The sequence below is a fragment of the Oryctolagus cuniculus genome, chromosome 5 (genome assembly GCF_051225735.1).
Source record: "Oryctolagus cuniculus isolate XC-2025 breed Fujian yellow rabbit chromosome 5, ASM5122573v1, whole genome shotgun sequence".
NCBI classification, from domain to species: Eukaryota; Metazoa; Chordata; class Mammalia; order Lagomorpha; family Leporidae; genus Oryctolagus; species Oryctolagus cuniculus.
In genome coordinates this window covers 109270085-109287079 of record NC_142871.1, presented here as the reverse complement: position 1 = coordinate 109287079, position 16995 = coordinate 109270085, and the positions used below count along the sequence as shown (strand labels likewise).

At 38.2% G+C, this 16995-nt stretch overlaps 1 protein-coding gene across 2 annotated transcripts in view; it reads right to left on the bottom strand.

The window, feature by feature from the left end:
- Positions 1-16995, bottom strand: part of LGSN (lengsin, lens protein with glutamine synthetase domain) — a 136055-nt gene that overhangs the window by 14785 nt on the left and 104275 nt on the right. For both annotated transcript variants that reach the window (XM_089332329.1, NM_001082227.1), the window contains 2 exons: positions 4418-4550; positions 3194-3379 (listed from right to left, as the gene is read on the bottom strand). In XM_089332329.1, coding sequence (XP_089188455.1) covers positions 3194-3379; positions 4418-4550 — 319 coding nt within the window. The remainder of the gene's footprint in view (positions 1-3193; positions 3380-4417; positions 4551-16995) is intronic.

The window sequence follows — 16995 nt, the reverse complement described above, 5'->3', positions numbered from 1 at the left end:
TTGCTCATGGTTGTAAACCTTTTGGAAATTAGGATCTCTGAGGAATTTAATCCAGCCTGGGTCAAAGACAGAGTTTCTGAACTCACCAAATTGAGTCAATAATGGAACTCAAGCCCATAGTCATGACTAACGATGCAAAGAGAGCTCATGACTTATGTGCTTTCACCAGATTTTTTTATTGAAAATTAAGGGATGGTAAATTTGATCTCTGTTTTGTGACTAAAACCAGAATGTATAAAACAAAGGTCACAAACTTTTCATGGAAGATAGCAGGTATTTTCTGATTAGTCTTTCCAGAGCTGACAACACTTAACCATTTCAAAGTTTCAGACAAAAATCCTACTTCAAGTTTCTTTTGAACATAAATCTGGCAATGCTGTGACAACTTCCCCAAAGCAATCATTGACTGGAGTTGGAAAATAACATCTTCTAGTTCATGATACAGCACACATTTTCTGTACAGGGCCAGAAAGCAAATATTTGCAACTTTGAGGGCTTCATGGTATCTGTTGCAACTCTTCAACTATGTCATTTTAGCACCAAAAAGGCCATAAACAATATATAAACTTTATTTACAAAAAAAAATCAAACTGGCTGTCTGCAAGCTGAATTTGGCCCTTGGGCCACAGTTTATTGGTCTCTGCTCCAGTTGCTCATGACCTGCATGACTGCCTGTTTTCTTCCAGCAGCCCACTTCTCACACTAGTATTACCTGCCTGGCCCCTGCAACATTTGTATCAACAGTTTTCAATGTTTATAGGCTGTCAGCATTAATTTTATTCACGTCATAGAGAAATTCATGAAACCAAAGTGCAGAGAAATTCAGAGATGAGAAACGATGAGGTAGGCAGAATGATCCCTTAAGGATATTCATCCCACCTTAATCCCTAAAATATGCTAAATTGCATGCCAAAGAGGACTGAGGATGTAATTAAGGTAATGGATCTGAAAACAGGGAGATTATCTTGCATTATCCAGATGAGCCCTTAAAAATACAGAACTCTCTCCAGCTAGCAATAGAAAAGAGAAGAGGAAGAAAGGGAATTCAGAAAGATTACAAATATAAGAAAATCTTGAGGCATTGCTGTTGTCTAAAATATAGAAGCAGAGAGAGACTTTTGGGAGCCAAAGAGGTTCGCAGTCGACAGCCAACAGGGGAACAACAGCTTCAGTCCTACAAATCAAAATGGGTCAGATTCTTTCACCTTGGTGAGTGAACATGAAAGTGTACTGTTTCTGAGAGTCTCCAGATAAGAGCCCAGATGGCTAACACCATGGATTCACCCTTGTGAAACCTGAGATAAGCCAGCTGAGTCAACCCAGATTTCTGACATGCAGAACTGTAGAATAACAGATTTGTGGTTTTGTTTAGATGTGAAGTTTATGATAATTTGTTATAGTGGCAATAGAAGACTTATACAGATGGAGTCCCATTAGTATTCAATTTCTAGGTTCCAGTTCCCCCAGAAGTCTTTTCTGTAAGAAAAAATTAACTCTGTCCAAAGAAAAGTCTGGTATCTGCCCTTTGCCCCTGGGAAGTCATCTCTATACCCCTGGAAAGTCCTGCCTGACAAGAGTGTCTGTGTTTGCCTGGGGGCTCCAGGCCAGGCCAGAAAGTCTGATAATGTCAAGTGGGAACTTTGAGTCATGGGGTATAAGCTTGATCCTCAGTGAGACAAGAGACTGAGGTCAGCCACATGGCCAGTTAGCCATGGCAACCCAAACCCATCTCTGGACACCAAGACTCAGGTGAGCTTCCCAGGAGTGTACTAGCACATGTCATTCCCAATAGAATGCTGCTGTCCAGGACTAGGACTTCACAGGGAAAAGAGTTAACAGATACACTCTGTTTGGTATTTTCCTGGACTTTGCACCAAGATTGATTTTAATCCGAATCCTTTCATTGACTAATCCATAATTTAGATTATAACAGCTGTCAGTGAGTTCTGTGTATTCTGTAAGTCCTTCCATCAAAGCATCATAACTAAGGTAATTCTGGGGAACTCCAAAATGTGCAGTTGGTCGCAGAAGTGAGGATAACATGGTGTACACTGTCTCTAACTTCACACACTGCTTTTTTTCTTGGCTTTCCAAACTTTGTTCCACCATTTCATTGTAGACTCCCTCATGGAATACACATTGCTTTTTAACTAGTGTATATCAATTGAATCCAAGAGAGTTTTAAACAATACATTTATGTGCCAAAATATTTATATCAGGGCCAGCATAGTGGCATAGCATGTAAAGCTACTGCCTATGATGCCAGTATCCAATACAGGTGCTGGTTCTTGTCCTGGTTGCTCCACTTCCAATACATCTCCCTGCTAAAGGTCTGAGAAAAGCAGAAGATTGTCCAAGTGCCTGGACTCCTGTCACCCATGCAGAAGACCCAGATGAAGTTCCTGGCTTCAACCTGGCCCAGCCCTAACCATTGAAGTCATCTGGGGAGTAAACCAGCAGATGAAAGATATCTGGGCCGGCGCCGTGGCTCAATAGGCTAATCCTCCGCCTTGTGGTGCCAGCAAACTGGGTTCTAGTCCCGGTCAGGGCACCGGATTCTGTCCCGGTTGCCCCTCTTCCAGGCCAGCTCTCTGCTGTGGCCCAGGAGTGCAGTGGAGGATGGCCCAAGTCCTTGGGCCCTGCACCCGTATGGGAGACCAGGATAAGTACCCGGCTCCTGGCTTCGGATCAGCGCGATGCGCCGGCCGCAGCGCGCCAGCCGCGGTGGCAGCCATTGGAGGGTGAACCAACGGCAAAAAGGAAGACCTTTCTCTCTGTCTCTCTTTCTCACAGTCCACTCTGCCTGTCAAAAATAAAAAAAGAAAGATATCTAATTATCTTTCCCTCTCTCTGTGTGTAATTTTCCATTTTAAATAAATAAATATATCTTTTTCAAAAAAGCTATGTCACTATCCATATGCCAGAAATTAAAAAATAACAAAATTCTACTTTTAGAGAAGACTTGAGAGATCTTCCATTATATCCCCTGGATTTTCCAGATGAGTAGTCCATTGGGTAAAGAAAACTGCAAAGCACTATAAATTCAGGTGAACAAATTCTTCCAAGTATTCTGACTTCTAGACAAGCATTTCTCAACCAATATTACACTACCTCTAATGCAAATGCGAAATTCAGATTGATGCCTACAAGCACATGTGAGTTTCTGCTGGAATGCATACCAGTAAATTCTTACCAGAATTTGTGTTATGTTCACCACTAGGAACACTGGCTGTTTGGGGAGGCAATGGTTTCATCACCATTGTCTGATCCGGGGAGTCCTTATCATCCTGCGAAACACGAGTCTCAGAAGAACTAGGTCCTGCGACTGGTTTACTCGTATCCCCCAATTGGTGACACAGCATTTGGCTTCTGATTCGCTCTGTAATAATAAAGGAAAATGTTAAAGCATGACATCCTTGTTGTCAACTCTTTCAATACTATATGGAGAGGAATACTTGAGAAAATAGTGACTTCCTAGCCAATGACACACCAAGTGAAGGTTGGTGGAAGTGGTTGGCACTAGTTATGCCATAGGAGAATGTGTTGTCCACACAGAATTTAAAAACAACAGTAAAATCAATAAAAAGTAGATTTATTCCTTATGGCCTCTTTGGCAATTTTTACGGCCCCTGCCTCAGACTACCAACAGTTCCTAGAACTAAATCTGCAGTTGTTCATATCAACTCCCAGTTTCAATTCTGTTTCAGATCTATTGGAGTCCTGATGGACTTCCAACATGTACGTAAACTTGTTCCACATCTTTTTCATGCCTTCTCAAATCCTAATGATGATCTTCATATTCATTCTCATAAATTTATGTTTTGTTCTTTTTTTCTCTGATATTATCATCCACATTTTAACCTTTACATTCTGAATATTTTGACTGATCATTTTATACATTAATATTTCAAGCTTACAGTTGCCATCTTTTATGTCATCTATGTAAAAATAAACTTCATTTCTTTGTCCTTTCACTTCTCCCAAGGATGAAAATAAAATGTTTCATGAAAAGGAATACCCAGTGGAAATTGTCATTAGCCACATCATTTTCTAGGGATCAAAGTTAAATATCGTTTGGGGGGCCGGCACTGTGGCATAGTGGGTTAAGCCGCCACCTGCAGTGCCAGCATCCCATATGGGCGCTGGTTCAAGACCTGGCTGTTCCACTTCTGATCCAGCTCTCTGCTAAGGCCTGGGAAGGCAGTAGAGAATGGCCCAAGTCCTTGGGCCTCTGCACCAGTATGAGACACCCGGAGGAGGCTCCTAGCTCCTGGGTTTGGAGCGGTTCAGCTCCAGCCATTGCGGACAAATGGGGAGTAAACCAGTGGATGGAAGACCTCTCTCTCTCTCTCCGCCTCTCCTTCTCTCTGTGTAACTCTGACTTTCAAATAAAACAAATAAATCTTTTAAAAAATACCATTTGAATTGGATATATCCATTTCTCCCACTTCAGTTGAATAATCATGTGGCTTAGTGACTTTCTTTCTTGTCTTTCTTAATTTACTCATTCTACTGGCTTCAGTCTCATTAACTTCATCTCTTGCTGTATCCTGTAATAGTTAATAAAAAAGTCAAATAACAAATCATGCAAACAATCAAATTTGGAAGTCAAAAAGGACATCCTACATTTGAATAGCTGGATTTTAAAATGAGCATGGGAGACATTTTATAACCAGGCAAATGTTATCACTTCCACATCTGCTTGAGTAACTCAAAGTTTAAAAAGTTCAACATTGTGCTAACAGGTTGGATTTTCTGTATCTCCTTATTTGTAGTACAGAAACTATCTTTAAATACATTAATATCTTCTCAAACTCAAGATTTCTACCTTTATTTCTTATTTTGGTGTATTTTATATTTTTATTTCTAAATAATTTCACAGGCCATTTCAGCAAAAGTCTGATTTTTATAATTTCCTTGTTTTTGAAAGTCACTAATATTTTTTACCAAAGGTATGCGCAACCTGAATAGTTGAAATTTTTCTCTTATCTCTTTCTATCTTACCTCCTTCAACCTTATTGCATCAATATTAATTGCACTTTACAAAAGTACTTGCATTCATAAAATGCTGTTGTGTGACTGTCATATGTGCAAAGCAAAAGTCATGCTCAAACTATTTACAGTTTGGGAAAATCTAAAGGGACATATTTAAAATAAAAAAGGTAACATTAACAATCCTGTTTCAGTCACTGACAACATATTTTCAGCAGGAGATCAGGCAATGAGGCAGGGGTTGATGGGGGAACCCGGATGTCTCAGCATTAACAGTAGACAGAATCAGCCCTGCAGTTTCTGGACACAGGGTGTCACTGAACACAGTTTTAAATTGTTTAAAGCAGAAACTGGTATTCTTAACGCTTTTTACAAACCACTCATTGTGGTTTGATTGGAAAGTGAAAGGGCCAGGATGGAAACTATATCCTAAATGTTTTGATCTGTTGTCCTTTTGAAGAGAAAGTTCAGAGAGGTTCCATATCCAGGGGCAAGTTCTATATAGATCCAAGTTTCTGGGGAACAGCTATACCAATATATTGATAAAACCAGGTCATGGAACTGACATTATGGTCCAGCAGGTTAAGCCATTGCCTGTGATGCTGGCATCCCCTATGAATGCAGGTTCTAGTTTGACAGCTCCACTTTTGATCCAGCTCCCTGCTAATGCACGTGGAAAGACAGCAGATGATGGCCCTAGTACTTGGGCCTCTGCCACCCACATGGGAGATGCAGATGGAGCTCCAGGCTCCTGGCTTCAGTCTGGCTGAGCCCTAGACTTTGCAAACCTTTAGGAGTAAACCAGTAGATGGAAGATCTCTTTCTTTCTGTCTCTCCCTCCCTCCCTCTCCATCACCCTGCCTTTCAAATAAATAAATAATATTTTTTTTAAAAAATCAACCTTTAAAAATAAAAAGTTTAAAAAGGATTTTCATTTTTTGTTTCTATATAGTAATGATGCATCATTATTATTGTTATCATATTTACAAACTTATTTCATAGAATAAGGTCATTGAGGAGGGGGAGGAGCAGTGAAGGCTTGGCACACCTGTTAAGTTGCCTCTTGGGCCATCAGCATCCCGTAACAGAGTGCCTGGCTTCAAGTTCCAGCTCTACTTTTGACTCCAGCTTCCTGAAAATGCACTCTCTGGGAGGCAGCAGATGATGGCTCAAGGAGTTGACAACTTATCACCCACATGGGAAACCCAGGATGGGTTTCTGGCTCCCACCCCAACCCTGCCTACTGCAGATATTTGGGGAATCAACCAGTAGATGAAAGATTTCTCTCTTTCCTTTTAAAATAAATAAAATAAATAGACAAATAATAAGTTTAAATCTTTTTGCTAATTTAAACCTTCACTTATGAGATTAAGTAGCCTCTTTCACTCCTGATAATCTTAAAATTGGATCATACAGTAGCTATATAATAATTTATTTTCTAGAAGCTTAGGACTTTACTCAAGCATATGTATAAATTTTCCCAATAAAATTCTGACAAGATCTGATAGTGACAAAGTCTCAGTGTACATAATCATCTTTCTAAAGCTGCATTGCCAAAAATATACATTACATAATTTTATTTGTGTTAAACTTTTTTATATATTCCCCTCTCTGATCTTTAAAAGAAGTCTTGTTAAGAAAATAAAATTGTTCGTCTGGTATATAAATATCAAAACAGCCTGAGGAGACTAACATTTTGGTTTAGAGTACTTTACCAGGATGATCCTCATGTACAGACTGAAGGTATCAGATGAGATAAACTTTAAGCTTCCTTCCAGCATCAAACTCTAACATTAAATAAATAATTTAATGACAGTGTGAGCACATTTTCAGGCACATTTTCTTAGCATACTCCTTAAAGATAATAGAATCTCCACTTATAAGTGAGAAAAACAAGACCTGAGTAACTTGCCCAAGACCACAACAGCAAATGAAAGTTACAGGTCTCCGATTTCCAAAACTCCACTCTGCTTTCTAAAACCCAGAGACCCAAGCCCAAAGATAGTTTGTTTAAAAAACATTCATCCTGCCTGCTGTAGGCATTTGGGAATGAACCAGCACTACTGATCAGCAAGAGATGAAAAACATTTTTCTTTCTCTTTCTCTCTCTCTCATAGATGAAAATAATTAAATAAACATTTTTAAAAACCTACACCTCCCTCATATAAGCCAGACCAAAAGGAAAAGTTTCTTAAGAAAAGAACAATTAGTCTAGTTACTAACATGAGAATTTCCCCAATGAGGACCCAAAACAAAACAGCAGTGTGTGACTCTTACTCCATAACAATTTCAGAAAATAAGGCTTCATCTGTCTAAAGTGAGGATTTACTCTATTAGAATAAGAAGAAATCAAAAACATAAAAATAAAAGAATCATGATTCACAAAAAATCCTACAACTGAATACAAGAAATATAATGTCTTTATGGTAGTTAAGGGCTTCCATGCTATGAAGAAAATGGTATGTTTAGGGTTGCCCTAGTTCAGGAATAGCAAATGCAAATGCTAGGCAGACAGATGAAAGAATTATACCGTGGGTTGGATAGTAAACACAAGAGTTGATAGTGCTACCCAGGAAGAAACCAACATTTGCCAATTACACAAAATTTCCAAGGAATACTGAAAATCTGGATCTTTTTTCAAATTTCATGATATTTAAATATTGCCAATTGATTTCAAATATTAGATGCGGCAACTAGTTCTCAAAATGAGTGGGATGCTGTTCATTATATGCAAACTCCAGACAGCCCTGAGCACAACTGAGTCAGCAGTGACCATCTGCCTTCTCCCAGCTTTGCTGTCTAATGTGATACAGAAGGATAATAGTCCAAATATTCAACCACTAATAAGGCTTAAAAATTAATAAAAAGCAAGCATTTTTATTATATCAACCACACACCAGTTTTCTTTTAAATACTTCACACATATTAATTCATGAAACAATCCCTCAAAATGAATGCATTGTCATGCCTGTGTTTAAGATGAGGAAAACTGAGTAAAGAAGAAACTAATTAACCAGCCCCAAATCACACAGCTTCTAAGTAATGGAGCTAGGATGTGCACCAGCTACTCACTTATCCTTAATAAACATTGTCAGAATACTCCCTCATCACTGCTGGGGTGCTGGGGAGCTGGGGCAGGTGTTAGCTTTGTAACTCTTTAGTTGGTTGTGGAGAGGTCTGACAGCCTCAGGAGAACAGTAGGACAGCTAGTGATGCATGAAGGGTGGAAGGGAACCATTAAGAAGCTGTTGGACCTGTTTACCAATAAACGGAGACACATTTCACCATTTATCAAGCAGTTCTACCTTGTTGCACTATTATGTTGGTCAGGCATTGCCTGGTGCATAGTAAAGACTGAGCAGATGTAAGCCATGATTGTTGTTACACAGGCACCAGGCAGTATAACTAGCAACTCTGTTGGAAAGATGCCTCATTCTAGGTTATACCATAGGGCCTGACGATCCAAGAGAGGGCTCCCATACGGTAAGGCTCTAATCCCTTATCTGAGCACCTCTAGATTCTGAACACCATAAATTAGGGAAACTTCTCAAAGCAACAAGGGTTTTTAGGATTCTCAGAGGGAGCAATGTGGCCAACACACTCTTGGAATCTACAGTACTGCTATCATTAAACAAACAGGATATTTTTAAACAGAGTCTTTTATAGACAGGGAAACAAGGCCAAGCTTAACCAGAGGAGGAGGCATTTCAGTAGAAGATAGAGATAAAACTAGGTTGGAAGAACTATGAATGCAAGCACAGAAACACAATTTCATTTCATTTCATTGCATGGCATAAATATGCAAATCTAATTAATCTTAATTTTATAGCTGTCAATATTCTACTAAAACAGGTTGAAAATTCTAGTCTCCAAAGAAGGAGGTACCTTTCTCTGAAGGGAGGAGAGAACTTCCACTTTCACCATGGCCTTGTCTAAAAATTATCAGAGTCAGTGAACTCAGGGGGCTTCCATAGCCTTGGCAGCTCATGACAAGAGCCTAGGGTGATTACTGATGCCATAAACAAGAGTGTCAATTTGTTAAGTCAACAACAGGAGTCACTGTGCACTTACTCCTCATGTAGGATCTTTGTCCTTAGTGTGCTGTACATTGAGACTTAATGCTATAACCAGTACTCAAACAGTATTTTTCACTTTATATTTCTGTGTGGGAGCACACTGTTGAAATCTTTACTTAATGTATGCTAAACTGATCTTCTGTATATAAAGAGAATCGAAAATGAATCTTGATGTGAATGGAAGGGGAGAGGGAGTGGGAAAGGGGAGGGTGGCAGGTGGGAGGGACATTATGGGGGGGAAGCCATTGTAATCCATGAGCTGTACTTTGGAAATTTATATTCATTAAATTAAAGTTTGAAAGCAAAAAAAAAAAGAAAAATTTATACACATATGTACTAGAAACAATATTTAATAGTTGCTTTTATAAGTGTGACTTTGGCTTTAGCATCACTTCAGAGGAAATTTAAATGGCCAACAGACACATGAAAAAATGTTCAAGATCACTAGCAATCAGGGAAATGCAAATCAAAACCACAATGAGGTTTCACCTCACCCCAGTTAGAATGGCTCACATTCAGAAATCTACCAACAATAGATGCTGGAGAGGATGTGGGGAAAAAGGGACACTAACCCACTGTTGGTGGGAATGCAAATTGGTTAAGCCACTATGGAAGTCAGTCTGGAGATGCCTCAGAAACCTGAATATAACCCTACCATTCAACCAGCCATCCCACTACTTGGTATTTACCCAAAGGAAATGAAATTGGCAAACAAAAAAGCAGTCTGCACATTAATGTTTATTGCAGCTCAATTCACAATAGCTAAGACCTGGAACCAACCCAAATGCCCATCAACAGTCGACTGGATAAAGAAATGATGGGATATGTACTCTATAGAATACTATACAGCAGTCAATAACAACAAAACCCAGTCATTTGCAACAAGATGGAGGAATTTGGAACACATCATGCTGAGTGAATTACGCCAGTCCCAAAGGGACAAATATCATATGTTCTCCCTGATGGGCGACAACTAACTGAGCACCAAAGGGGAAACTTGTTGAAGTGAAATGGACACTATGAGAAACAGTGACTTGATCAGCTCTTGTCCTGATGGTTGATGTACAATGTAATACTTTATCCATTTTAGTATTTTTTTTTGTTCTAGTACCATCGGTTGAACTCTGTAATTAACACACAATTATTCTTAGGTGTTTAAATTTTAACTGAAAAGTGATCCCTGTTAGGAATTTGGAACACATTATGCTCAGTGAAATAAGCCAATCCCAAAGGGACAAATACCACTTGTTCTCCCTGATAGGTGACAACTAACTGAGCACCAAAAAGGAAACCTGTTAAAGTGAAATAAACACTATGAGAAACGGTGACTTGATCAGCCCTCGCCCTGACTGTTGATGAACAACTTAATATGTTATCCCTCTTAGTATTTTTGTTTGTTTGTCTACTTAATACTTTTGGTTGAATACTGTAATCAATACACAATTCTTCTTGAGTGCTGAAACTTAAGTGAAAAGTGATCACTGTTAAATATAAGAGTGGGAATAAGAGAGGGAAGAGATGTGCTATTCAGGACATGCTCAAGCTGACTTACCTCAAACAGTAGAGTTAGAAACATACCAGGGGATTCCAATTCAATCCCATCAAGGTGGCATGTACCAATGCCATCTCACTAGTCCAAGTGATCAATTTCTGTTCACAATTGATCATAATGATAGGACTAAGAACCAAAGGGATCACATAAACAAGAATAGTGTCTGCAAATACTAGCTGATAGAATCAAAAAGGGAGAGAACGATCCAACATGGGAAGTGAGATACACAGCAGACCCATAGAATGGCAGATGTCCTAAATAGTACTCTGGCCTCAGAATCAGCCCTTAAGGCATGCAAATCGGCTGAAAAGCCCATGAGAGTATTTCAGGCATGGAAAGCCAAGACATTCTGGGGAAAAAAAAAAAAAACCTAAATGAAAGATCTCTGTGAATGAGATCCCAGTGGAAAGAACGGGTCATCAAAGAAGTAGGTACCTTTCTCTGAAGGGAGGAGAGAACTTCCACTTTGACCATGGCCTTGTCTAAATATGGTCAGAGTCAGTGAACTCAGGGGGCTTCCATAGCCTTGGCAGCTCATGACAAGAGCCTAGGGTGATTACTGATGCCATAAACAAGAGTGTCAATTTGTTAAGTCAACAACAGGAGTCACTGTGCACTTACTCCTCATGTAGGATCTTTGTCCTTAGTGTGCTGTACATTGAGACTTAATGCTATAACCAGTACTCAAACAGTATTTTTCACTTTATGTTTCTGTGTGGGAGCACACTGTTGAAATCTTTACTTAATGTATGCTAAACTGATCTTCTGTATATAAAGAGAATCGAAAATGAATCTTGATGTGAATGGAAAGGGAGAGGGAGTGGGAAAGGGGAGGGTGGCGGGTAGGAGGGACGTTATGGGGGGGAAGCCATTGTAATCCATAAGCTGTACTTTGGAAATGTATATTCATTAAATAAAAGTAAAAAAGAAAAAAGAAAAAAGAAAAAAAAATTCTAGTCTCTTCTGACATTTCCACCAGAGCTTTTCCTACTTCAGACATTCTTCTGCTGTTACTCCATCAGGAGGCTCATATCTAGGAATGGCCATGAACAATGTTTAGTATTAAAAGATCTTTTCATAATTCATATTTTTCTCATCAGACTGTTGCTTTTGAAAGTTGCTTATATTTTAATATAAGTTTGTCATTTTGTGTTTCCACCCAGTGATGTGGCCAAATTAATCAAAAGACTTCATCTGAAGGAATTTTGCTGAGTGTTAAATTTAGATCCTTATTTGACCTATGAAATTTCTTTCCAGCACAGTAAGCAGTGTTATGTAGATTCCAAATATCACTGGTTTTAGTCATTTTCTTTTAATTTTCGCTAACAGTTACCTTTTTAATGTAAATATTTTTAATACTTTGGTTTTGACTCTTCTATAATAGCAGTAGTCTGAGATGTAATCATTTATGATTTACCAAGCACTCTGATTTTGTTAATGGCATCAGTGCTTAAAAAATAAAGCAAGCAAAAACAAATCACATCAAGTTTTAACCTCTTTTAGAAATCATGGAAAAAAGGGCCAATGATTATCAAAGTTAAAAGAATATGTTCAATGGAAAACAATGTGTCTTCAGTTACCTTGAAGAGTGTTTTTCAAAGAAAAAGGTAGAAGAATGTTTTGAGAAGATAAAAAAAAAACGGATATTTTAGGGGCTGGTGTTGTAGCATAGCAGGTAAAGCTGCTGCCTGAGATGCAGACATCCCATATGGGCACTGATTCAATACCCAGCTGCTCCACATCTTATCCAAGTCCCTGCTAATGCACTTAGGAAAGCAGCAAAAGATGGCCCAAGTCCTTGGACCTCTGCATCCCTGTGGAAAACCCAGAAGAAGCACCCTGGCTCTTGGGTTTGGCCTGGCCTTGCCCTGGCAATTGCAGCCATTTGGGGAGTGAACCAGTGAATGGAAAATCTATCTCTCTCTCTCTCTCTCTCAACTCTGCCTTTCAAATAAATAAATAATTTTTTTAAAAAAACAGGTATTTCAAATAATACAACACAAACTTACATCAACTAATCTAAACATATCCCTCCCTATTAACCCAGTATTTCTGCTTTGAGCAACACAGTCCAAGAAATTAATTCAAAATGCATAAAGTCATGTATTCCCAGTGCCACTTCAGTTACAACAGTGAAAACTTGAAAGCAGCATAGAGCAAATTTGGAGGAGTTAAATACATTGAGATAACTCTTTCAAGTGGACTCATCATTTTAAATTAAGTGCTTCAATTCATCTTTTGTTAACTGGATTACCACACTCTTCACTTTCTTGCTGTCCTATATCTATTCTTAACCTTCTCCTCCACATCCTCCATCACTACTATTTCTATATTATTTCTCTAAATCACAAATTTGGTCTTGTTTATCTGCTGAAGATACACCCAGTTTCACATCACCTTCAAGAAAGATTCATATTAGTACCTTCTGAGGCCTTGCTTAAGCCAGCCTCATCAACCTCTCCAGGCTCCATAGCTGGTGATGCTCACATGCAGATCTTAACCTTCATCTATGGAAAAACCAATATTATCATTCTTTAGGCCTGCATTGTCTCTTTCTTGTCTAGTCTTCTATAGATTTTCTAGCATACTCCAGTGAGATAGTAACCTACTCTTCTGACTATAACTAAATGTCAGCCACCCTGAGTGGTTTCCTGTAACCACTCCACTCAGAGATGATTAATGTTCTTATTTGGGTACAAAAAGTCATCTCTACATCTCCCTTCTTTTCTAAATTATTTAACTGAAAAGTAAGTATTCTATGTTTATGCTATATGACTTAATGTTTGACATATATACTGTGGGATTGCTACATCAAGCTGTTTAACATATGCATTATCTTTTTTGTGTCATGAACACTTAAAATTTGGGGTAGATGTTTGGCATAGCAGAAAAGGCACCATTTGGGACATCTGCATCCTATATCAGTGTGCTCAGGTTTGGCTCCTGGATTCTGATAGATTCTAGCTTCTACATCCTGCTCTAGATTCTAGCTTCCTGCTGATTTGCACCCTCTAATGCAGTGGGGATGGCTCAAGTGATTGGGCCTCTGCCACCAATATGCAAGACCTGGATTGAATTCCCAGCTCTCAGGTTTGGTCCCACCTGGAGTTTTTTTTTTTTTTTTTAATTTGACAGATAGGGTTAGACATTGAGAGAGAGAGAGAGAGAAAGGTCTTCCTTCCATTGGTTCACCCCCTAAATGGCCGCTACTGCCAGAGCTATGCCGATCCAAAGCCAGGAGCCAGGTGCTTCTTCCTGGTCTCTCATGCGGTTGCAGGTGCCCAAGTATTTGGGCCATCCTTCACTGCCCTCCCGGGCCACAGCAGAGAGCCGGACTGGAAGAGGAGCAACCGGGACTAGAACCCGGCACCCATATGGGATGCCAGTGCCACAGGCAGAGGATTAACCTAGTAAGCCATGGTGCCAGCCCCAAACAAATAAAATCTTACAATTTTACCTACAAAATACATGAAATCTGTTCTCTTTGTATTAGTAAAAATTTAAAAATAAAGTAAAAAATATACTCCTTTAGCGATTTTCAAATATTCAACTATTATTTTGACCCCATGATGTAAAATAGATCACTTGAACTTAATCTTCTTGTCTGAAATTTTGTGTACTTTGACCAACACCTCCCCAGTCTGCCCATCCCCCAGCTCCTGATAATAAACATTTTACTTTCTAAAAGTTCAACTTTTTTTTATACTCCAAGTATAAGTGAGATCACGCAACATTTGTCTTCTTTGTCTGACTTATATGATGTCTTCCAGGTTCATCTATGTTGTCATAAAAAATTAAAATGCTTATTTTTAAAGGCTGAATAATATTCCATTATGTATGTACGTATGTGTATATATATACATATATATGTACATATATATACATATATATATAAAGATGAAGGTTATATATATATGTACATATATATACATATATATACCACATTTTCTTTATCCATACATTTATGGACTCTCACATTGGCTCTGCATGCTGGTTTTTGTTATAATGCTGCAGTGAACTTGGGAGTGCAAATATCTCTTCAATAAACTGATTAAAGAGAATAGATATAGAACATTCACAACCCTTGTTGACTAGAGATTTACTGGAATCCCTCTACCATGCAGGGATTTTATTCATTTATTCAACAAATACATTTTTATTCTTTTTTAAAACTTATTTAAGTTATACAAGTTTCATATAATTCATATATACAGATTTAGGAACATAGTGACACTTCCCCACATCCTCCCTCCTGTCTATGCTCAACAAATACTTAGGATTGCCTAGAATAGGTCACTTATAAGCCTAGATGCTCTAGGAAAAATGAGAAATGAAAAATATGTTGTTTCATGGAATAGAAATGTAATACATTATTTCAGAAAGGTATATGAGTGTCATATGAATGAGGGACATGCCCTGAACCATTTTCCTGATAAGGCAACTGATGCTCTTGCAGATGTAACAACTCAGCTGACTTTATACCTAGAAAGTAGCAGAATCAAAATATGTGTGGTTTGAGACTGCGCTTTCACTTTTTTCACTTTTTCATTCTACCTATAAATGTTATAGACAGTGAAATATTGAAAACAAAGGTGTTTCCTTTTGAAGAATACTAAATGTTGAACAGTTTTATATAAGTGAATGAGAATTTGTCTTTTTCACATATTTCATATTTCAAGTGCGAGTTCGGTAGCACATCTGTCCTTCATGGTGAGAAACAAAGCAGGAGGAAAATCCACATAAAATTCTTGGAAGTTACAGAGAATTCAAATTTTATCTAATATAGTGGACTCAAAATGGAATGAACTGTTTGGGAAAAAGTTGAGTTTCTCATTCCCAAGAACATTTGTGAAGGAATTAGATAGCCAAATGTCAGGGACAACTTGGATTATTTCCAAGTCTACCACAAATATCAATTTTTCACTCCTCATTGCTTTTGCAATAAGATAACTTAGACCAAAATTTGCAGATATTCACATCCCCCAAAAATATTTAGAGCAACATTCATTCTTAAGAGCTGCTATGTGAAAATCAGAATATAAATGATGGTAGCTACTCCCATAGGAAGAGCTATGGGACTTCCATTCCCAACAAGCTGGAAAATAACAATGACAGCACCAGGCCCACAAATAAATCCCATCTCTGGGGGCAAGGCAATGAAAGATCTCCAATAGAAAATTCTATATGAGAAAAATGAACCTAACCAACAGTTTCATAAAAGAGAAGGCAATTTTATAGAGATCTAAATGATGTGATTTTCATAGTATGGGATATTATGAAATAATACATGAATAATATAAAACAATATAATATGAAATATTTATATAATAATATAAATATGAAATAAAGTATATATAAATAATATATTATATATTATAAATAATATAATATGAAATAATATAATATGAATTTAAACAGTAAATAAAGCAAAAAATTTAGTCAATTCCCCAGACTTGGTACTAGTCCTGGTTTTACTTAGCATTTTCATAAGTGAGCTGAAAGAGAAATAATTGCATTCACTAAAGAAATTAAGATTTTACAGCTATAAATATAATTACCTCTATAGATAGGACAAAAATAATTTGTGAGGCCTTTGTGGATAGGTAGAAAAGCAACCAACACATTTAAAAGGTAAGAAAAGACAGGTAGAGAACAAATTTGGGCAGCCAGCTACCAGATGTCTTCCCCTGTGACTATGGGAATTCTGTGATGGAAATATGGTGTGCAATCAGGTGTGTCCAGGTCTTTGGGCAATCACTGTGTCAGGTTCAGGGTTCTGTGCTCACACTGAGCAGCTCACAGACCTTTTTCACCTGCATGGGTGAGTTACCTAGGCACTGTGGGCTCACTCTGGGTGACTGGTTCACCTTGGCAGAGAGGGGCTGACACTACGATCATGCCAACCAACATGATGATATCCTCCACCCAGGCGGAATATAGAGGAAATCTATCATGCCCAACTTGGGTGTCACCCAAGACTGCGGCCCCACATTAAAGCACTAGCTGGAGCTCCCTGGCCTCACCCAGCACATGCCTCTGGGTATGCACTGAAGGAGCAGACACTCCACTAAGCCAACAAGGCATATTTCAAAGATAAAAGCCATCAGAGGAGAAAAAAAAAGTGTTTCCACAAATACCTAAAAATAAAAGTAGAACAAACAGGAAATATGACCCCCTTAAAAGGAACAAAATAATAGTTCAATATTGATGAAATGCCTGAAAAGGAATTCAGAAGAATGATCATAAGATTACTCAGAAACACAGAGAAGTAAATAACTTCATCCACAACATGGACTAAAAATTCTGCCAGGAGTTAAGAGACAACGAAAAGAAATCAAACTGAGTTTTTAAAATTTTTATTTATTTGACAGGAAG